Source organism: Monodon monoceros, unplaced genomic scaffold (genome assembly GCF_005190385.1).
Source record: "Monodon monoceros isolate NGI ecotype Baffin Bay Population unplaced genomic scaffold, NGI_Narwhal_1 Super_Scaffold_3, whole genome shotgun sequence".
NCBI classification, from domain to species: Eukaryota; Metazoa; Chordata; class Mammalia; order Artiodactyla; family Monodontidae; genus Monodon; species Monodon monoceros.
Genome location: NW_021703780.1, coordinates 14980327 through 15004013, shown reverse-complemented (window position 1 = coordinate 15004013; position 23687 = coordinate 14980327). Strand labels below are relative to the sequence as shown.

The following is a 23687-nucleotide window of genomic DNA, read 5'->3' as shown; positions in this document are numbered from 1 at the left end:
CGTGCACCACAATGAAGAGTAGCCCCCGCTCGCTGCAACTAGAGAAAGCCCGCGTGCAGCAACCAAGACCCAACGCATCCAAAAATAAATGAATAAATAACTTTATAAAAAAAAAAAAAAGAACCAAACTCCCTTTGAGTTACTGCTCCATTTTTCTGCTCCCCTGAAATAGTAAAATTCCTGGAAAGTGTCTGATTCCATTCCTTATCTACCTGTCTCTCTCTAACCTCACTCCTGGCACCTTCATACTCACCACTGCAGAGAAACAGCTCTTGTCAGTGCCACTGATAACTCATCATTCTTATACCCAACGGTCAATTCTGAGTGCTTATCTCACCTGACCTTTTAGTAGCTTTGACCCAGCTGATCGCTCTCTCAGCTTAGATACTTCTTAATCACTTAGCTTCTGAAGCTCGACATTTTCGCTTGATTTTCCTCCCACTTCACTGGGTTCAGTTGCTCCTTGTCGTCCCCTTGGCTGGTTCCACTTCCTCTCCTGAACCTCTAAACGCTGGTGAGCTCCAGGGTACAATCTTGACCCTCTCCTCACCTCTGCTGATGTTCACTGTGTTAGTGCGCTCCTCCAGGCTCAGAGCTTTAAATACCATCTACTACGTGTTGACAACTCCTACATCTATATCTTGGGCTAGAGTTTCACCTGAATGGCAGACTTTCGTATCCAACTGCCTAGCCTGAATCTCCATTTGGATGTTAGCAGGAATCTCAGACCTAACAGGCCTAAAAAATAACTGACTCCCCTCTCCACTACTCTTTGCCCCTCCCCTAATAAAAGCCTGCACCCTCCCCCAACCCCTGAGGTCTTCCTCATCTCAGCAAATACATACTCTGTTCTGGTTATTGAACCAAAAACCCAAGGTCATCATAACCCAAATTCAGTACTCTAGAGAATTCTTTAGAATATATCTAGTCTTTCTCCACTGCTCTCATTTACTTAAGATCTCTTTTCAAATGCCATCTTATTAACGAGATCTTCCTTAATTATCAAATATGTAAAATAAAATCCCATCCATCCTACTGGTACTTCCTATCTCCTTTAACCTGCTTTACTTTCATAGCTATTTGTCATACAATAAATTCACTTGTTTGTTTGTTCACTGTCTCAACTAGAATGTAAACTTGAAGATGGCAGGGACTTAGTCCTAGTGACAAGCAGAGAGTAGGTGCTCAATAAATATTTTTTTTAAATTAATTTATTTTATTTTATTTATTTATTTTTGGCTGTGTTGGGTCTTCGCTGCTGCGCGTGGGCTTTCTCTAGTTGCAGAGAGCAGGGGCTACTCTTTGTTGCGGTGAGCAGGCTTCTCATTTTGGTGGCTTGTCTTATTGCAGAGCACAGGCTCTAGGTGCGTGGGCTTCAGTAGTTGTGGCACGTGGGCTCAGCAGTTGTGGCTCGTGGGCTCCAGAGCGCAGGCTCAGCAGTCATGGCGCACAGGCTTAGCTGCTCCACGGCATGTGGGATCTTCCCGGACCAGGGCTCGAACCTGTGTCCCCTGCACTGGCAGGCAGATTCTTAACCACTGCGCCACCAGGGAAGCCCCTCAATAAATATTTTTGAATGAATAAGTGAATGACTGAAAAAGAATGGAAAGGGAATAGTGATGCTATTGGGATAGAAGAAGCACTTGAGCATAGAGCTAAATGATGTGAAGGTACAAATCACTTGAAGATTCTGAGGGAAAAGCAGTCCTGGCAGAAAAAAAGTGGAGAGCCCAAAGGTAGGGGTGAGCTTGGCTTTATGGGGGAACATCAAAGGTATGTGTGGCTGAAACAGCCAAGAGTGTCAGAGAGATGAAATCAAGATTGTCAGCAACTGGATGATGTAGGACCTTATAAACCATGTGGACAAAAAAAAATTGTTGCCTGTCATTTCAGTAAACAAAGAATGTTGCCTGTCATTCCAGTAAACAGCAAATGTTACCACCATCAAGCCATCAGCCACTGCATCCTGAGGGGAATTCAGGACAGAGAAAAACAGGATACTGGTCCTAGATAGTTAAGATGCATTTCTAAGGACTTCCCTGGTGGCGCAGTGGTTAAGAATCCGCCTGCCAATGCAGGGACACGGGTTCGAGCCCTGGTGCAGGAAGATCCCACGTGCTGTGGAGCAACTAAGCCTGTGTACCACAAATAATGAGCCTGCGCTCTAGAGCCCATGTGCCACAACTACTGAGCCTGCGTGCCACAACTACTGAAGCCCATGTGCCTAGAGCCGGTGCTCTGCAACAAGAGTAGCCACCGCAATGAGAAACCCGCGCACCGCATCGAAGAGTAGCCCCTGCTCACCGCAACTAGAGAAAGCCCGCGGGCAGCCACAAAGACCCAATGCAGCCAAAAATAAAAAATAAAAATAAATAAATTTATAACAACAACAACAAAAAAAGAAGTAAGGTCTTTGATTCTTTTGTTGCATTTATCACTATCTGAAAATTTTAGTTGCTTATTGTCTGTCTTCCCCACTAAAATGTATACTCCTTGTGGCTGCAGGGACTTTGTCTCGTTCATCACAGTATTCTTGGCACATAAAGCAGGGCCTGACGCATAGTAAGTGATCAATAGGGATTTGCCAAATGCGTGCAAACCAAAATAAACTCTTATTATGAAGATTCAGAGCATTTTTTGTTTGTTGTGATGCGATGATATATTAGGATGAGACAGGTTCTTTTGGCTAAAGTTTATTTAACTGCAGTTAAACAATTTTGTTTAACAGAAGTTTATTTCTCACTCACTGCAACTAGAGAAAGCCTGCATGCAGCAACAAAGACCCAATGCAGCCAAAAATAAAATAAATAATTTATTTATTTTTAAAAAAGAGATGCATTTCTAAGGAATAATTTCCAATGAGCCCAATCTCTTGCATCTTCCCATTCATAGAAAAGCAGTTGTCATTAACTTGAGATATCTTTTTTTTGTGATTAGCAGTAATCTTTTGATGTTTGACTACATGTTTTTGTTTGGGTTTTGTTGTTTTGTGGGTTTCGTTCAGCAAAAACTCCTATATAACCTGGCTCTTCCCTTACTTATTCAGAGCAGTTCCTCAGAGCTATCTGAGAGGCTGTCTCCCAGGCCATAGTCCTCAGTAAGTTCCCTGAATAAAACGTAACTCGTGGCTTCCCTGGTGGCACAGTGGTTGAGAATCTGCCTGCCAATGCAAGGGACACAGGTTTGAGCCCTGGTCTGGGAAGATCCCACATGCCGTGGAGCAACTAAGCTCATGCACCATAACTACTGAGCTTGCGCTCCAGAGCCCGCGAGCCACAACTACTGAGTCCGCGTGCCACAACTACTGAAGCCCGTGCGCCTATTACCCGTGCTCTGCAACGAGAGAAGCCAGTGCAATGAGAAGCCGGTGCACCACGACGAAGAGTAGCCCCTGCTCGCCACAACTAGAGAAAAGCTCGGGCACAGCAATGAAGACCCAATGCAGCCAAAAATAAATTTATTAAAAAAAAAAAAAGTAACTCGCAACTTTTAGGTTGTGCATTTTTCTTTGGTGGACAACCATAAGTATTTTGAATTTTATTCCAAGTATGATGGGGAATCATTGGAGAGTCTTAAGCAAGCGAGTACCCAATCTGATAATTAAAACAAAAATACAAACAAATCACCTTGGCTGCTACGTGATTAGTAGGAGGTGGGGCTAGCAATGTGGAAGCCACCTGACCAGTGAGGGACTATGTCCAAATCCAAGCAACAGAGTGGACAGGATCTGAGTGACATCAGTAGAGTGAAAAACGGTTTTAAATTTGAGAGTATAAGTGACAGGATTTGCTTATGTTTTCAGTAGGGGCACAAAAGGAAAAAAGAAGATTCAAAGAAAATGTCTAACTTTTGCCTTACAAACCGGAGTCCATTCAGGGAAATTTAACTGATCATATTTCTGTTAAATTCATCCAGTAAAAGGACCCTTTGGGCAGACAGTGGTTGAGGACTTCGGGGTGGGGGGAGGGAAATGAAGGGAATCAGATACAGTAAGGGGGAGCATTTGGGCAGGGGGAAGCACTGTGTTGTGTTGTGTTTTGTTTTTAAACAAAGCCAAAAGATGAGTTTATTGCTAGGGTTTCGACCTGCAAGCCCGAAAACTCAAGGGTATGGGAGCAATGTGTTCACTTTTTTAAACGTTGAGTTTTAAAGGATTCTGCGGAGCTGGCCTAGAACTCTGGGAGAAGAGCCTGGACTGGGTGATACCGTATTTCCTCTATTATAACTAACACACATGATTTCCCCCTACATTTACAGGTCTGGAAATCTTTTTCTCTCCGGTGACTGTGAATTTTCAACGTGGTAGGGGCTTTTCCCTTGCGGTGCACCTTACAAGCGACGGGGTCCTCCGAAATACAGCAGATTCGGAAGTCATCACCAGCGTGATCTCTGGGACCCAAATGAGATCGCTCACTTAGTTATTCCCCTCAACCTCTGGCAAATACTGTAGCAGCGACTTCACGGGATGTAAACTTCTTCACCACCCTCCGCCCGCCCCCTCGCGGACCCGTGGCCGCTCCTCTTTTCCGGGAACGAGCCACGGAGACAATACACATGCAGGCCCTCTAGCGTTCTTCCGCTCGGCGCCGCCTCGCCGGTCCCGCGCCCGCTCCCGCCCGCCGCCCGGGAAGCGGCCTGTCCGCTTTCCAGGCAGAACGCCGACCAGACGCCGGACGCCGCCGGGGGCCGCCTGGGAGCGCGCGGCCCCTGCGCCCGCGGCCAGGGCGACCCTCGCGCCCCCGCCCCAGCCTAGCCCGCCGGGGCTTCCCACAGAGGCGCCGGCCCGCCCCGCCTCCCCCACTCCGCGCGCGCCAACTCCCAGCTCACGGCCCTGATTGGCCGCCGCATTCCCGCTTTCCTTCCCGAACCGCCATTTTGAAAATCTTGTTGATTCTGGGCATTCGAGAGAGCGGCGCAAGCGTCACGCCAGCGAGCAGCCAGCGCGCGTCCTCCTCGGTGCCCGTCGCCACCGCCCGGAGCGTCTTCGTGCCCTCGCGCGCCAGGCCCGCGGCGGCCGGGACCCGTGGTGAGGGCCGCGTTGGCGAAGGACAGGCCGAGAGGGCGCGCGGGGCCCGCCCGCACCGCCGCGGCCATTTGGACGGCGGCCTGGGGCGGGGGAGGGGACGCGGGGCGGCCGGCGGCGCGGGCCGGGCGGTGGGAGGGGCGGCTAGGCGCCCGCGCTTTCCCGCCTCAGGACGGCCGGACTGCCTGCGGGGCAAGAGGGAAGCCGCTCCCGGGGAGTGAGAGCAGCAGACCCGGCTACGCTGAGAGGCAACTTTGCGGTCAGGCTTCCCGCGGCTCCCGGGGGCGGCCGGCTGGAGCCGCCGCGTCCTTCCAGCCGGGAGCGAGGGGACCGAGACGTGTGGCTTCCTCCCCGCTCGCAGGTCCACAGCATGTCCTCCTCCGGCCCTGCTGCGGAGGGAGAGGGAGCCCCCGCCCAGCCAGCGTCCGAGAAAGAGCCCGAAATGCCCGGCCCGAGAGAAGAAAGTGAAGAGGAGGACGAGGACGACGAGGAGGAGGAGGAAGAGGAAGAGAAAGGTGGGGAGGAAGTCTCGTTGCTAGTGATCGATTTTCCCGAAAACGGTTTTCTGGCTGTTTTTGCGCTTAAAGACGCTAAATTGGAGTGATTTTCAGTAAGAATGTTTGCGGAATTAGGGTTTTTCGTGTTGAGCAGTAGCAGAGAAAATAACTTTGGGAATTCCAATTTAAAAAAAAAATTACTCGTTCCGTTGTTACTACTTTGGAGTGCAGTTTACTTCTCGCCAGCAACAGAGAAGTTCATAACATTTTATCATTTGACAGGAAGTTTGTAAGTTTCAGATCTGTTTTTTTTTAAAGTGCTAGCCTTGGGAGTTCCTGAGGTAATGTTTTGTTTTTGCTAATTTAAGTACACGTCCTTTGCCTTTTGAAGTTATTGTAGGGTCCTAACTGAAATCATATGTTAAGACTTGAAAAAGTTATTAATACGAGTCCTGGAAATATTTTAATAGTTTTAATTTATTTGCCGAACTTCAGCAGACGTTCTTTTCAAAGGCTTAGGGGAGTTACTTTCACGGGGAAACACCGGTGAAAGCTGTTGCTCCCTTAGAAAGTAGTTAAATACGAAAGCAGTGAACTGTGAAAGAAAGTTAAATGAGAGCTCAGAGCTGTCTCAGTTTTGGTGTTGAGAGAGAGCGGTAGTAGCCTATTTGGACGCACGAAACCGAGGAGCCTTAGAGAATTGAGTGGTATGCTGCATCAGGTTATCCAGGATGCACGGGGCAGTGCCCCTTAGGTGTGCCCGCTTCCTAAAATGTTTCTAACCACTTAAAGCTCCGTGTCACAGATCTTATCCTTCTCTCGTGGTGTTAGCCCAATCTAGGTTTGTTTAATATTTGACTACCGCTCAACCAAACTTGGGAAGAGGTTTGAGGATTTCGTCCCAAACCCAGGTTTCACTGTCAAATTTTTTTTTTTTTTTATGTCTAAACCAGTCCACTGTCAGCACTTTTTATAAATACAATCTGGGTTGAGATTACACGGTGTGCCTTTTGTTTGTCTAAAGTGGTATGTGCTCTAAGGGGAAGCATGTCCACGTTTAAGTACAAAAATGCTTAGGAAAAATATGAATTATTTTTAAATTATAATATAATAACTGGAAATTGGCCGCAGTATCTCACTACTAGTCCAAGACTTTCTCAGCGCTTTTTCCTCGAATTTTTGGTTTTGGATACCACGGAGATGATGAATTTCTTCACATCAGGAAGAAATTATAGAAGTCATGTAAAAATTCTGTAAATGACCGGTACAGTAATGCTCAGGAGATTGATGGCAGTTTAAATTGTGGTGTTTATTTTTTAACATGAAAATTAAAAAAAAATAGCCCCAGGCAGTTCTATAGTTGTCCTAATTTATTATTGTTCTCCTTTTCCTCATTTGAGGTGTTTGTGGAGCAGTCGAAATTGTGGTTGTTTTTATCCTACTTGGCCCTGAAAATTTAACTCTACTACTGAGGCATCATAGAAACAAGACACTGAAATTTGTGCCAAGTAAGGGGGTGAATTGACTTAGCTTGGCAGTGGTTTGGGGAGTGAGGGGAAGGGCGGTAGGAGATGCCTTGTAAAAGATGACTCCTAGGTTTCTGTCTTTGGCAGCTGGGTGGATAATACTGTCATTTTCTGAAAGATAGAATTCATGAAGGTGAGTGAGTTTGGAGATGATTATGACTTCTGTTTCGGATGCATTGAGTTTGGTGCCTGTAGGACATGAAGTGGAGCTGTTCAGTTGACAGCCTGAAGCTCAGGAGAAGGCTCTGGACTGGAGGTAGACCAGGAATGTCATTAGCTTATAGATGGTAATCAGCAGCAAGCAAAGGGCTTACATCACTCAGGGAAAGGAAGCGGAGTGGTCACCAGCGTTGCTTTAGAGTGCTTTCTCTCCTTGCCGCGCACCATTGCCAGCATACACCTGCTGGAATCCCTTTCTTTTTACTAATTCTTTGCGGGCAGATCCTTATGTCTCCAAATCTTACCTGTCCTTCAAAGCCAGATCCAGTGTTTTGGTCCTTTTTCCATAATCGAAAAAGAATTACTCTTTCATCAACTCAGAGAACTTTCAATTATATCTTTCTTAAAGTGTGTTATCATCTTCTACTTTGGAGTATATTTGTGTCTCACAGACCCCAGTAGACATGATCTCTTTCAAGAAATATTCAGTTTCTTAATCATCTATTGATGCCTCCTTAGTATCTAGTGCAACTTGGCACAAAATAGGCGTGCAGGTGAATGAGTGGAAGCACTTCCAGCAATCTATAGTGTCCTCTTATTTATCTGACTTTATCTCAGTCAGAAAGTAAGTGGGTTTTAGAAAATCCAGCCTAGGGACTACTCTGGTGGCTCAGTGGTTAAGAATCTGCCTGCCAGTGCAGGGGACACAGGTTCGAGCCCTGGTCCAGGAAGATCCCACATGCCTCAGAGCAGCTAAGCTCGTGTGCTACAACTACTGAGCCTGCGAGCCACAACTGCTGAAGCCCGTGGGCCTAGAGCCCGTGCTCCGCAACAAGAGAAGCCACCGCAATGAGAAGCCTGTGCGCCGCAACTAGAGAGAGCCTGTGCGCAGCAGTGAAGACCCAACACAGCCAAAAATAAAAAAAAGAAAATCCAGCATAATGTTTAAATTGTAAAATATATATATTACCTAGCTTAGGGGAAAAAAAGCAGTCCGGACTAAACATTGCAAAACTTTTTTACAGGGTTTTATGACCATTATTATGAACATCATTTATTGAACTACAAAGTAATGCCCTCCCAATTGATTGCCTTAAATGTAAACTTGTAGAATTTTACCCTAGCCATAGTAACTCCAGGCTGCTCTGCCTTACTGTTGCTTTTCTTCTGTCAGCTTACTAAATTATTGCTTTGCCCTGAATATCTCTTGAAGTTCTTAAAATCTCAATCTAAACTTGCTGTTTTCTGATGTACGGTAAATGGAATCCCAATTAATAGAATTATGTCTAGTCAAATCGTAGGCTTAATGAGCACCTTGGTGATTTTTCACAAATAAAATGACTGGACTTCCATAGCAATAATTGTAGCTGGATAGAAGTTTGTTTGCTTTCTGATTTTTTTTTTTAAAACTAGTTCCCCTGTGGGGTTGCCAGGTAAGTAAAGTGTTACTTTTAAAAAACTTCAGCGACGCTATTAACTTACCACGTATTTTCATCTCTGTTGTATCATTTACTTCTCAAAATCATGCTCAGGAGAAGAGTTTATGTTTATGTAATAAAGTTAATACCTCCTTTAAGCTTTTTGTTATTTAAGAAGTATTAAATTGATTTCTAGAAAAGAGTCTCATCGTGGAAGGCAAGAGGGAAAAGAAAAAAGTAGAGAGGTTGACAATGCAAGTCTCTTCCTTGCAAAGAGAGCCATTTACAATTGCACAAGGTAAGTTTATGTTCCTTTCATTTTATAGTGAAAACGCCTAAATGTACAAAATGATGGATAGCAGTGCTTATTAGTTTTTAGTGTTTACTAAGTAGCAATATATAACTGGTGTAATTCTATTTAATTTGCCCTATTAGAACAGAAGTTATATGTAAATTATGCTGTAAAAAACAATTCTCATTAAATTAAATGTTCTAACACATAATGGGTATTTAACTTTAACATGGTATTTTTTCCTAGGAAAGGGGCAGAAACTTTGTGAGATTGAAAGGATACATTTTTTTCTGAGTAAGAAGAAAACGGATGAACTTAGAAATCTACATAAACTGCTTTACAACAGACCGGGCACAGTAAGACCTTTTTTATACCTTTTACCTAGTAGTCTACTTATGTGTTAAAATACTTCACAATGGAAGCATAATTTTAGTTCTGGAAAGGACTTAAGCAATCAACTAGATCAATCTCCATACCATACAAATGAGCCAGCTGACACACAGTTGAATGACTTATCACAGGACATGTAGCTGGATATTAGCCATTAGTATTTTAACATCCAGGGCTCTTCATACTGTAGTTGTTTTTAAGGCAAACTAAAATTTCACATTGTGAAATCAAAATTATGATTTTAGTGATTTTTAACTGTATTAGAAGAAATCTGTTTTTTTGATTTTTAAAAAATTAATTTATATTTATTTATTTGGCTGTGCTGGGTCTTAGTTGTGGCACGCAGGATCTAGTTCCCTGACCAGGGATCAAACCCAGGCACCCTGTATTGGGAGCACGAAGTCTTAACCGCTGGACCACGAGGGAACTCCCTTTTTTGGATGTTTCTAACCATTCAGAAATAAATGATCACAGCATATTGTATCTCATTTTGAGGAAATATCTGTTAAATTAGGTGGTAATTTTTTGCCAGTGTTAGAATAAATCAGTGTTTCATTTACTGAATTACTATACTGTACACACAACTTCAGTATTTCATATAAGTGAGGAGACTTTGAGTGGACAAAGTAAAGTTTGACATTGTTTGACTGTCTGAAGCATGGTAAAATTTATTTTCATGTGTGTTACCTCAGTCGACCCTGACAACAATCTAATCTACACAAGTCCCATTACTGCTAAATGGTATTAACTTTTGGAGGTGCTCTGTTCTTTTTAAAGAATCAATCCCTGACTTTCTGTTGGAAAATAAGAAATATTACTAGCAACTTGTATTATTTAAGGAAAGGACGTCATTTAAAAAAAAATGTTATTTATTTATTTTGGCCGCACTGCACGGCTTGTGGGATATTAATTCCCTGACCGGGGACTGAACCCGGGGCCTTGGCAGTGAGAGCACGGAGCCCTAACCACTGGACCGCCAGGGAGTAGGCTGTCTTTTTAGTAACTTTCCACATCCCCTGGTGCTGTCGGGTAACATTTAGTTGTGGTTTTATAATTACTAGTAAAAATTCCCAGATGAAATGCATTTCAATTCAAATTGTTATTTTCAAAGAATTGAGTTTGAACACTTTATAATGTTAATATTTTAGTAGCAAATACAGTTTTCCAATGTGAAGAAAAAATGTTGACTACACCAATATTATAGTGTGGAGACAGGTGTGAATAAAGGTGTTGGCTTTGAAATTTTTCTTGTGTACATTACTGGGTAATAAGTAGTAGCATTAATAATAGGAGAAACATTTTCAGGTGTCCTCATTAAAGAAGAATGTGGGTCAGTTCAGTGGATTTCCATTTGAAAAAGGAAGTATGCAATATAAAAAGAAGGAAGAAATGTTGAAAAAGTAAGTTATTTTTATAAATATCATAGTTAATGTGCTTCACACTTAATTTTAAACATTTAAATATAACTGCCCTTACATTTTCAGTAGACTGATGATTCTTTGCTTTAAATTCCAAGAGCATGTCATCATAAAGCATTAACTATTTCTGATAAATAGCGGCTGTCAAGATTATTGAAAACTCAAAAGACATTTCTGATTCTTAGAAGAATGATACAGGTAAATCATTCACACAGTCCAAAATTCAGGAGGTCCAAAGGAAGTGTAGTGAAAACTCTTCCATTCCTGTTCCCTGCCAGCCACTCTGTTCTCCCACTTATAGGTATCATTTAAACTATTTTGAAGTTAATCAATTTGATAGAAATCGTTTCCATTCTAATGCAAACAAGATGATATATTCTTTAAAAAATTTTTTTAATGTGATGATATATTCTTATAAGAGTTTTTGTTTGTTAAGTCACCTGTAGATTAAAAACTCTAAGTATTAAAGGTCATTACCTATACCTTCTTTGAGACATTGTCAGTAGGAATACTCAGGGGAAAATGTGTTGTTTAATCAATCACCAGCCAGAAGAATTAACAGGTCTGTGAATTTTATAGTATTGAAAACTTTAGGTTATATTTCAGTGAACTAAGTGAATTTATTTTCATACCACCTTTAAGACTTAATTGGTAAATGATGTTTTCCATTTATTAATAATTACATCTGGTTGTATTTTGTGCAGTAGTCAAGATTATCGGGAGTACTTCTAAGATTCAGAGAGACATTGGCTGTTTTCTTAGTATTTGTGGCTGAGCCAGTTTGGTTAGCTATTATCTTTATATTGTGGAGAATGTTTATAAACTTTCCTACATAATCACATTGGTTTCTTCTATTTTCTGTTTCAGATTTAGAAATGCCATGTTAAAGAGCATCTGCGAGGTTCTTGATTTGGAGCGATCAGGTGTAAATAGTGAACTGGTGAAAAGGATCTTGAATTTCTTAATGCATCCAAAGCCTTCTGGCAAAGTGAGGATCACTTTTTACTATTTCAGTAACAAATCAGTTATTTGTAGTGTCTCCATTCTCTTTTTTTCTGGAACATTTTAATTAGCATTGCTGTCAACATTCAGTAATATCTTTTACATTCAAAGAATATGCCTTCCGTTGACATATCTGCAACAATTTCATGATAGAAATAACAGAAGGCATACGGATGTGTTTTCCCTTATCAGATGTAAAGGATGTAAGATTAAGAAAAACAATTGTTAACTAAATGTCAAATGAGACAGAAATACAAAGGAAGTATCCAGAGTTATGTATATAGAAGCACTTGAAGAACAGAAACAGGTTGAGCTGAGGGTGAGGTGTTGGGCTGGTGAGGGAGGGTGTGCGACCTATAATCAGATCAGGAAAGGCAAGATGGTGTATTAAAGCTGGACATTTACTAGATACTGGAATAAGGTTATGAGAAAGTGACAGAAAAAAGCTGGCTCTTTGAAGTTTCTTGGACTGTATTTCCAGAATCATCAAGAGAGCCCAGGAGCTGGACAGGGAAGTAAAAGTCTTACAGTTTTCACTACTCTTCTAAAATCTGGATTAGGTTTGCCCTGATTGTTCAACAGTAACAAAGGACATCACTGAGTTAAAATGTTTATTGAAGTGTTAATTATATGACCTTGCATTTTCAGTTTGTTTTCAATCTTTTAGCAAATATTTTCATATTTTCTCATTTTGATAGGAAAGAAATTGGGAAGAGATCTAGAGGGCCTAGGAGTTCAGGGGAGCACCATCAGTGAGGGGAGAAGGGCATTAAGATTAGAAACCAGAAAATAGCTCTGGGACTTTATTTTTGTCTGCTCTTGGTCCTGTTGACCATTAGCTGGATAGTGCTACTTAAGGATATTTTTGTCATACAGCCACAAACTGAAGGCATATGGTAATGGGGGAGGAGGGGTTCTAGTTGATTTATTTAAAAGATGAGTTTGAACACTATTTCCCCAGAAGCAATTACTAAGTTGCCTGAGATATGAGGGATATGTTTATATTCAACGTTTCCTCAGTGATTTTCAAGTGTGTTAGTCTCAAGACCCCATTACCCTTTTAAAATCAATGAGGACCTCAAGAGCTTTTGTTTATGTGGGTTATTTTGATATTACTGTATTCTGAATTAAAACTGAAAAGTTCTAAAATAACAGGCTCACTACATGTTAACAAAAGTAATATTTGTATGAAAAATAACTATACTTTACAAAATTTTAATGAGAAGAATGGCATTCTGTTTTTGCAAATCTGTTTATGTCTGTCTTAAGAGAAGACGGCTCTATTCTCATTTGCTTCTGCATTTCCTTCTGTTGCAATGTATTGATTTGCTTGAAGTACATGAAGAAAATCCAGCCACACACAGCTGTGTATCTAGAAAAAGGAAGGATATTTTAAAAACCTTTTCAGTTAATTATGGATAGTCTCGTTTGATATAACACCAAAACTCCACAGTGGGGAGGTTCTTAAAGGTTAGTTGTAATGTGGTATCTAAAACCATGTTAATAAACTTGGACCTTTTACCTATGCATATTTTGTAATATGCACTCTCCATTTGGAAAATGTTGGTTCCCTGAATTATGCATATCTTCCAAACGCTGGCGCATTTCATTGAACACTGTCAAAAAGTCACATTCATTAATATAACCTTTGTCTCATCAGAAAAAAAAATCTTTAGGTATTGGGAGGCTGTCAGGTCCATGATAGTGGATGTGAACTTTCCAAAATTTTAATTTTCACTTGAAATTTTGAAATTTATCATTGGCAATACATACTGTCAGGTTTCTTTTGAGGCGACAGGCTCACATTTATTTCTGAGACTATGTCTGTCAAATATCTAAGTCTGAATAGGCATAGTTTTTTAATTATTCTTTTAAAAATGATATTCCATGAAAAAAGATAGCTTAGTTCACTGCTCAGTTGTGCAAGTGCTTTTCTTTGAGAAGATCAGTGAACTTCCTTATGTAGCCAAAGTACTCTATGTGTACCGCCGATTTTGTTATACAGATGGTATAAAGACATGTACTCAAAGGTTGAGAGTTAACACAGTATTTACTGTTTCATCAAGAACTGGTGTGTGGTTATGAGGAATATAATGACTACAAACACAGTTTGCTGCCTCCATCTCGATAAGGTACCAGTAGGTTTACCCACCTTTGCTTTTTGCACAATTACTACAAATGTCAACGCAGTGAAAAGAGTGAATAAATAATGCCTTGGTATTATTATGAAAATAGTTCTGACCTTTTGGACTTCTGGAAAGGTCTCAGGAAACCGCAGGTTCTATGAACCAGACTTTGAGAACCACTGTTTTATCCTTTTTTATGGACTCTTACTCTTACATCCATTTTTCATATCTGATTCTGTGATGATTACTCCTTAGTCTAATGGTATCAATCTCAAGCTATTTTCTGTGCTACCATATGCTTCCATCATTTGAGGAAAACACTATAAAGTCATTAATACTAATTTTTTCTGCTCTAGGATAGTCTTAAAATTATTGATTTAACATTGTTTTACTATCTTTTTGTACTTCTAGCTTGACTGTTAATCAGATTTTGTTTCCAAAAAGGGATGATGCTCTTGACATTGGATTCTGATTAATAGATTCAGCTATTTTTAGAACCAGTATAGGAAAGCTCTAAGGCATTTATATATTATTACTTTTTAAAAATGAAGGTCTCTTCGTTTATTTTTAGAAGTTGCATTTTCTTGATTGGTTTCTTGAATGATGCAGCATTCTTTCACTTTCTTGTATAAATTTATCCAGCACCCATTCCAGTCCTCATCTTACTGATTTCACATACAGATTATATTCTTATAACCTGCATCTGGCTTCTGAGCTGACATAGGGATATCACATTTTTCAAATATATTCATGTCTTGGATTTCATTTAGTGAATAGTGAGAGTTTGGACAGTGAGTTACCTTTTCTCCAAACAATATCAAAGAATTTATCCAGATGGATTTGGTTCCTGGTAATAGGTGGTAATGGCAGTAGTTCACATAACAAGGTTATCTGTATACATTCTAGGAGGTTTCTTGTGGAGAACCTCTCTGAGAAATATCTTTGGTCCACTAACTTATTTTCTGGAGGTACCTAGATTGGCTGTTTCCCAGTCTGTCTTTAGAGAAGGGTAGGTTGTTTGGGCAAGCTAGAGGCTGTCCTGTGGGTTGTAGATAGCCTGAAAATGCCACATTACACAAAGCAGCCACCTTTTCTTAATTTTTGTACAGGTAACATTGACCCCTAAGACTGAAATTTCCTGAAAGAGAAGGGACCTGTGGTTCTGCTAGTTTCATGAGAGATAGCTTAGAGTTACCAGTAACATTTACACAATCGCGTATCTTAAGGTTACGTTACAGAATTTTCCTTATTGTAGAAAATAACATAGGCAAAAATAAAGACAAAAGATGCCCATGATTTTAGAAGTAAATAATTTTTAATTCCTTAGTCTTTTCAGATCCTTTATGCAAGGTTATTTTATAGTTTTCAATTTCAGAAGTTAGTAAATACTCCCCTAAGAAAACATTTAAAAATTAAATTTTTTAGTTAATTAAATTATTTTCCTCATGTGATCTCTGCTTTTTAAATATACATGGTTTAATTGAATATCAGAGTAATGGCAGTGGCACTTATTTTGTGGTTCGTAATTCATTTCATAATTAACATACTTGACACTTATTGCATATTTAAAATCATCAGTGAGAGTACATTATTGAAAGTAGAACCCATAGGTAATATGAATATAAACTATATGTTTCATCAATTCAAGATGTGTAAAGTGAGGTTTTATTTCCTTTATGGATGATTCCTCCTGGTCGATTAGTGGGTCCCCTAAAGCAAGAAGGCAGTGACAGTTTTAATGCTTGTAGGAGTGAAATAAATAGCAAGTCTAACTGAAAATATCATCTTGATGAAGTATAAACAAATATCTGAACTTAACACAGTGTGCACTTGGGCTTCTAGTCCCATATCAGAATGTAGAACACATACTTCTTTCAAATATGTGAAGAGTCTCTTGCCTAGAACCTAAGGTTCTAAAAAAAATGAAAGGGTGTTGGTAGTGCAGACAACAAAAAGGTTGACTTGACACATGAAGTTAAAGATGAATTCTCTGTAAAGCTGCTAAGCTTGGAAATAAAATTTCTTGAGACAGGAACAAGAAGAATTAAGTTGAGAAGTAGTTATCAAAAAGACATGATTGACTCGGAAATATAATACCTCATTGATGTTATCCTTATTTTATGCAGCCATTGCCAAAATCTAAAAAAACTTCTAGCAAAGGCAACAAGAAAGAACGGAACAGTTCTGGAATGTCCAGGAAAGCTAAGCGAACCAAATGTCCTGAAATTCTGTCAGATGAGTCTAGCAGTGATGAAGAGGAAAAGAAAAACAAAGAAGAGTCTTCAGATGATGAAGATAAAGAAAGTGAAGAGGAGGTAAAATGTTGGGGTTTTTTCCTCATTTCTTTTCATGGAGAGAGTTGAATACTCCTGCTATATAATAGATTAAGACAGAAAGCACAGATTTGAAGGAACTATATATGTACCATGTTGGTTGTTTTTAATTCCAAAGACACAGAAAGGATTAAGTGTAAACCCTTTCTTTCCCTTAAGGAGCTTTTAGTTTTATTGCCATGCCAGAGTGTAAGAGTTGGAAAAGTATGAAGTTGCTGTGCACTGTGTTTGAGCTGGACCTTGAAGACTAGAGTAGGTAAATGAAGGGGGAGGAGTACATATCCTGACAGGAACACAAAGGAGACTTTTAAAGAAATTTTTCATAGTATATTAATACTTTATGATTGACTTGTACCATTTTATTCTGCTTTATGCAAAAAGCAAGGGGTTTAAGGACCACCGTTTTATCTCAGTTTGGGATTATTTAATGAGACTAGTGGCATTTGAAGTTTATTTGATTGGTGGGCAAATTTTGTGTCACTTAGGAATGCCTGTCATTTTCTTTTACTTGGCAGTATTTATAAAATGTTGAGAATATTTAGTTTCCGAAGAAAAACTTTGGGAAGAGGAGAGCTGCTGAACCATGTAAGGGGTTAGCTTTACCCTCTCCTTAATATGTATCTTCAATCAAGTAGATGAGGGAGAGGGTACAAGGAGGTGATTTCCTGTTATTGTTAACAGTGTTTTGCTGGCTCTATTTTAACGTGTTTTGGTGCTCTCTTTTTTTTTTTTTTTTTTTTTGCGGTACGCGGGCCTCTCACTGTTGTGGCCTCTCCCATTGCGGAGCACAGGCTCCGGACGCGCAGGCTCAACGGCCATGGCTCACGGGCCCAGTCACTCCGCGGTATGCGGGATCTTCCCGGACCGGGACACGAACCCGCGTCCCCTGCATCGGCAGGCAGACTCTCAACCACTGCGCCACCAGGGAAGCCCTGGTGCTCTCTTTAATGATCAGAACTTGCTCTGTAAATTGGGTAATCCCCCTTGTCTTATGTAGGGGCTTGATTAATGTGGCTTGACATTTTGGACCAAGATGATTCTTTGGTGTTGGAGGGGGCTGTCTTGTGCATTGCAGAGTATTTGCCCACTAGATGCCGGTAGCACATCCCTGCCCCCAGCCCCCAGCTGTGAAAACCAAAACTGTCTCTAGACATTGCCAAATGTCCCCTGAGGGCAAAATCACCTTCAGTTGATAACTGCTGGATTAGAGAGAATAAAGATGTGGTGAACTGTGATTTTATAGGTGTGCATTTTGTGTATACTTGTCTTTAGGTATTTAAAATCCATGCTTGTTTTAAGGTCAGATTTTATAAAGACTTCTATAAAGCTAAGTATAGAATGCTTCATAATTTTAAAAAGGATACTACAGATCCAGCAGGTGTTTCATAACTAGTATCTTAATATATTTTTGGTATGAAGGAAGATGAGTAATCTGAGCACTAGGGTTTTTATGGAATAGATTTTAAGGACATGTAGGAGGAAAACGTGTTATTTATATGTGAATATAAATAGTGGCAATTTTGCAGTAATAGATTTCCTCATTCAGCAAATTTTGGGTTATCTACTATTGTGTATTCACTATGCACGCTTCCCAAGACCTTTTTAAAGGCAGACTTAAAGCATGAAAAGTTGTCGTAGAATATAAACATCTAATTTTTTTTGTAGAAGCAAGATGATTAGGAGCATGGCCTTTGGAAACTGGGTTCGAATCCCAGCTGTACTCTGATTGTCACTGTTTGACTTTGGGCAAGTTACTTGTAAATTCTGTACCTCAGTTTCCCACCTTTAAAATGGGGATAATGATAGTACCAGCCTCCAAGGGTTGTATTAAGTGCCTTTATTTAAAGCACTTAAGAGTAGTACTTGGCACAAGTACTATATAAGTATTAGCTGCTGCTATTACTATTAGTATTAAGATGACATTTTACCATATGCAAGATTTATAAATCCAGTCTTCTTGTCATTACTAAGGTGCAGGTTAAAAAGTGAGGATATTTTACACTCGTTTTCTCATTTGCTTTCCAGATTATTGTCCCTTTGTTCTGAATAGAGTTAGTTGACATCTGTGAATGTAGATGACTCCTGATTTATAACCATATTGGTTCCTGGATAATGATCACAAATGGAACTGTCCCACTACAGATCAAAGCCTTTCTTTCTTCATTGCCTTAAATGAGGATCATTTGCTAGAAACCCAGGTCAAATGATGAAAATCCATGGAGAAAAAAAAAAAACACAAAAATGCCTTTCAGACATTAAGTATGTAAAGCCACACAATCTAAAAGCTATATCATAATGCTCTGTTTTCTGCTTTGGTTTTTCTACTTGGACTGGTATTGACAGACCTCATAAAATATAATGCCAGTAAAATCTGGACTGAGAAATCTTTTTTTTTCCTGATAAATCACCCTCTAGCAAACATAGGTATTCTTCATTTCTTTAAAGACTCCTTCAAATTTAGGGCCATCCTCCTCAAAAACTTTATTGCTGATTCCATTGCTGTGAAAGGCTCTGATTGCCTTTGAAAGGTAAGTGTTGGCAGGAAGGATAGTATTTCTATAGTAACTTTGTTTTCCCTTATTCTGTTTTTTTGAGGAGTCTGTTAAGTGGCATCCTTGTTAGGGACTTCATAAACTGAGGTATTTTTGGTCAATACTATGAAAGGACCTCTTTTCTAAGAGGCTATACAGAGGAATCGCAGGTTGATTGGAAAAGTTGAGGATTGCTTATAGATGTAATTTTTGTGTGTGTGTGTGTGGTATGCGGGCTTCTCACTGTTGTGGCCTCTCCCGTTGCGGAGCACAGGCTCCAGACGCAGGCTCAGCGGCCATGGCTCACGGGCCCAGCTGCTCTGCAGCATGTGGGATCTTTCCGGACCGGGGCACGAACCCGCGTCCCCTGCATCGGCAGGTGGGCTCTCAACCACTGCGCCACCAGGGAAGCCCTATAGATGTAATGTTTTTTGCAGATTTTTTTTCATGGAAAATTACTGGGTTAATATTATTTATTTTTATTTCCTGAAATGAATTTTTCCTTCATAGATAAGAGTTCTCCCTGTTAAGATCAGCTGCTTGTTCTATTTTAGATTCTTGGAGTAAATAACTGAACTTGTTTCTTGTTTCCTCTGTAAATTGAGAGCTTTGGACCAAATAATCTGTATCATATTGCTGAAGTCAGAAGTTTTAAGCAGAAATCCAGTTCAAGTTATAGTTGTTCATTAGCCAGTTATATGAGGCTGAATATTATTCACCTGCTACTTTCCATATTTAGCTGTGTGAAAGAGTAGGATACTTAATTTATAAGTAAATATTATTTTAAAATGTATGTTTGAAATCACTGAAAACTGCAGTTAAAACAGAATTGACAGGGGTTTTGTTTTTTTTTTTAAGTCTTTTATATGAAATATGTCACATTTAGCATGTTAGCCAGCAATTGCTAAGACATTTTGTTTGAGGTTCTCTGTACCTATACCTCTGTTTCTATGATATGCAGCGAGCGGTTCCCAGTGATTTTTAATTCTCTTTTTCTTTAGAATTAATTCACATAAGGAGGTGCTCTTTCTGAGTGTGACCTGGGTAATAATTCCTTTATAAAAGAGCTGGTCTAAACTTCTTTATCACCTTGGCTCTTGGACATTTGCTTACTTAGGGCAGTAGAAGGAGAGCAATTTGGAACCAGGAAGAAACTGATAGATCAGATTTCTTTAGAATGAGAGAATAGAGGTTTAATTATTTTCTGTAAACTTATTATGAAAATCAACTGATTTACACATTGGAGTAGATCTTTAGGGGAGGATTCCTGAAATGAACCAGTGAGATTAAATGATACTCAGGCATGCCGTTCACAACAGGTATTACCTTAGGTACAGAGAAATTATTGAGAGTACAGAAAAAAGAACGGAGAAGCAGTGCTCTCCACATTAGAGAAAACAATTCTAATTATATTTTAGACCCTTAAAAGCTAGCTTAATGCTTCTTCAGTTTTTGTTTCCTAGTGTTTTTATAAATACTCTTTATCTCTAGGAAAGTATAAAACAAACTATAGATATTTACTTTGTGAGTGTTGAATTTATCTGAATGTTCCCAGATACATCAGGAATATCATCAGCTCTGAATACTTAAAAGCCCTACTGATAATGTCCAAAACAGGAGTTCCCTTTTTCTTTCAGGACAAGAAGTCCGCAGAGAGGCAATTCTGGGCTAGTAGAGAGGCTCAAGAAAGGTACTAAGAATTTGGGGACTGTCTCTTCCTGAGCCACCATCTTTACATGTGGCATTAAACCTCATGATCTCAGGATGATTGTTTTACCTTTAGGCATTGTATCCCTGTTCCAGATAAAAAAAGAGTAAAGGGATTTCTTCTAGTGATGTTTTGGCTTTTTCCCCCACTGGCAGGGATACCTTTTACCAGAGATCTCCAGGTACATCTCATTGGCCAGAACTTTTTACCCAGCCACCTCTAGTTGTAGGGGAGGCTAGTAAGACCCAAGTGTTAGCTTTCCTGCGTCTATAGGAGGAAGGCAGATAAAAAGTGTGATGCTGAGTGAGCCATCCTACAATGTTTACCAAGTGAGAGAAATTTTCAGTTATAGTTTTGATAAACATTTGGGCCATTTGAGAAATTATTTGGTAGTGGTGGGAGGGTGAACGTGAAAGCTTTGTTAGTCCTTAAATATGTTCTAAAAAATAAGAATTCCCCCATCTCAATCTGATCAAAGGAATTACAGAATTATATAAACTATTGAAACCTTTTGTTGGAAGGCAAAATTGAATAATTACCATAATAAAATCTGTTTAGGGTTAAACTTGCTTTCATAATCTTTTGTGGAATATAGCAAGGTTTGCACATTCTTTACTCTTGGCACTCTCGAGTTTTCTCAGCCAAGTTGTTAAAAGAATAGTGTATTTTAAGCTAATACTTATTTTGTTCATCTGTTCACCCAGTACAACCTTTCTGCTGTGAGGACAGGATTCTGGCTCTGTGACAGGCGTCTTTTTTGGAGACCCTCCTTCAATAGCCCTGCTGCCTATAAAAGATAGGTAAGCCTTCTCCCAAGAATTTTTTGTTGCCTTCCTTCAAAAAGTGCTCGTGTCATTCCTCTGATTCTATACCTTCACGGTTATCAGACACATGGAAAATCTCCTTCAAATTTTTAAAAATTTATATTACTACAGTACATTGTAAAAAGTTTAGATGACGGTACATTGTACTACCTGAAATTAATGGCAGCTCTCAGTTTTATCTGTTTCCCTTTAGCATGTAAAAAATACCTACAGTACTGGATGGTCCTGATTGAACCACTCACAGCATATTCAAAAATGGCAAGCCAGAATCTTAGAAATAAATCCTATGAGAATTTGGAAACTAGCTTTTTCTTTTTTTTTTTCACCTAATTTTTTCCCATACATTTTGCTAGAAGACTCACAGTCTTGCCTCCTATTTGATTAAATAACAAAGGTGTTAAGTATCATAAGTACTTCCAAGGTTTTTGCTTTATAATGCCACGTACTGTGTTTAGTTACTGAAATATTCAGAATATTTTTAAAAAGCCTTAAAATAGGGGGCCAGTACTTGGTTTTTAATGTAATCACTTTTTGATTGCTCAGTTCAATAAATTGAGAGTGTGCTAAGTGCTGTTGGGGTTACAGAAAATATTTTCCTACCCAAATACCATTTGATTGACGCTTAATATAGGATTTCAAAAGAAAGAGAATCTCTCTGTTGATGAGTGACAGCTTTGGGGAGAGATGGAAGAAATACCAATTGAAATTGACCTTGGGGATAGAAAGGAAAGTTGGACACGTGAACAAAGATGGGGAGTAGGAAAGTACTGTGACAGACACGTTTGTGGTTAGGTAGTTTGTCCAGAAGTAAAGCAGTTAGAGATGAAGCTAGAGCAACGTACCTTGAAGCCAGACTATAGAGAACCCACGTGGTTGGGCATGGCTGTGTAAAATAACCTTTGGGGGTAGATTGATCATTCTCCTTCCTTCAGAATGGTTGTCTTATTCTACCTGAGCATTTTGCTAAGTGGGGAAAAGAGACATGGCCTCTGTCTTCCAGGAACTGACAGTCTATCTGGGGAGAAGTACCACTCATTCCATAAGCATTTATTGGTATGTAACAAGGAGGATACTATTGAGATCTGCTGTGTGCCATGTACTTTCACATCTTTCTTATTTAGTCTTGACTCCATGAGAGAAGGTGATATATACTCATTTTTGTACTTTGAGGATATAATAAATAACCAACTTTCCAGAGCTTTAGGTCATACTTTTTGTCTTCAGCTTTATGTCCAAATCTGATTTTAAGCAGTAGCTTTAGGAAAGTTAATATGGGCATATATCCACTTCTGCTGGAAAAAATTTAAAACTAAAAGCTATTGACATAAAGGATCCTATTGATCTCTTTATCTGGCTCTGCCTTTTCCCTATATGTCTCCAGTAGTTCATGATCTAGACTAGGAGTTGGCAGACTATGGCCTGTATGCCAGATCCGTTTTTTTGGTACAGCCGAGAAGCTAAGAATGGTTTTTCCATTTTTAAAATATTTGTAAAAAAAAAGGTGAATGTACAACAATGACCATATGAACCAGCAAAAGCCAAAATATTTACTGTCTGGCACTTCATAGAAAAGGCTTGGTGACAGATCTAGACCATATATTTCTCTCTCATTTTACTGTGGTGCTTTTAAAAAATACATGGGTCCCCAGGCCGCACACTTGATTTTTTCTCTCTCTCTCTTAAATGTACAACCTATTTAGGTAAGTTGTGCCAGAAGACTGATACTAAAAATCAAGAAGTTTGGCTAACTGCTATTGATAGAAAAAATGTTTGTCTTAGCAAGCAGAGTGATTCTAATGAAATAGAACCTCAGGGTTGGAATAGATCGTTAAAGTTATCTAGTCTTCAAGGATCTTTTCCCATCCCAGTTTTCCAAATAATTACATAGCAATTGCTGTGTGCCAGTTCTAAGCTCTGCAGTGGAGATCAAGAGACAAATAAGAGTCTCTGTGTTAAGCCGTTCAATCTAGTTGGTAGGAGGGGAGAGGTCAAAGATTAGGAGGGAGAAAGTACAGTAAAGTATAACTTAAGAGCTAAGAAAGTGGTTTGCTCAAGATGGAGTATTTACCTCTTTCTAGGGGCAGGTAGGGAGCAAAGATCCAGACAGGGAAACATCATAGGAAGTAGCAATTTGATCTGAGCCTTAAAGGATAAACAGGAGAGGTTGGCATAACAAAAGAAAGATTTGGAGAAAACTATGTAAAATTGGATTACACCGAAGGCCCATCTTGGCTTCAAAAAAAAAAAATTTTTTTTTTAGAGAAATGATCTTGAGCCCATACAAAGTTAGGAGGTGAGGGCCAGAGACAGCCCTGATACTGAGTTTGGTTGTCCTTTGTTGCCCTTCTGTATTTTCTGCCAACATTTTTTATTCATTGTTATTATCAGTAACATTTGTATGTAACAGAAAAAGTTAAATTTAACAGTATGATAAATAGAT

General features: G+C 39.7%; 1 protein-coding gene across 2 annotated transcripts in view; it reads left to right on the top strand.

Moving 5' to 3' along the window:
- Window positions 1-4772: 4772 nt before the first annotated feature.
- DEK (DEK proto-oncogene) overlaps window positions 4773-23687 on the top strand; it is a 30045-nt gene continuing 11130 nt past the window's right edge. The window contains exons 1-7 of one of the 2 annotated variants that reach the window (XM_029242990.1): window positions 4773-5026; window positions 5385-5538; window positions 8820-8921; window positions 9162-9271; window positions 10611-10705; window positions 11591-11711; window positions 15978-16166. In XM_029242990.1, the coding sequence (XP_029098823.1) occupies window positions 5394-5538; window positions 8820-8921; window positions 9162-9271; window positions 10611-10705; window positions 11591-11711; window positions 15978-16166 (762 nt within the window). In that variant the 5' untranslated portion in view covers window positions 4773-5026; window positions 5385-5393. The remainder of the gene's footprint in view (window positions 5027-5384; window positions 5539-8819; window positions 8922-9161; window positions 9272-10610; window positions 10706-11590; window positions 11712-15977; window positions 16167-23687) is intronic. The other variant, XM_029242991.1, reaches the window with a different exon arrangement.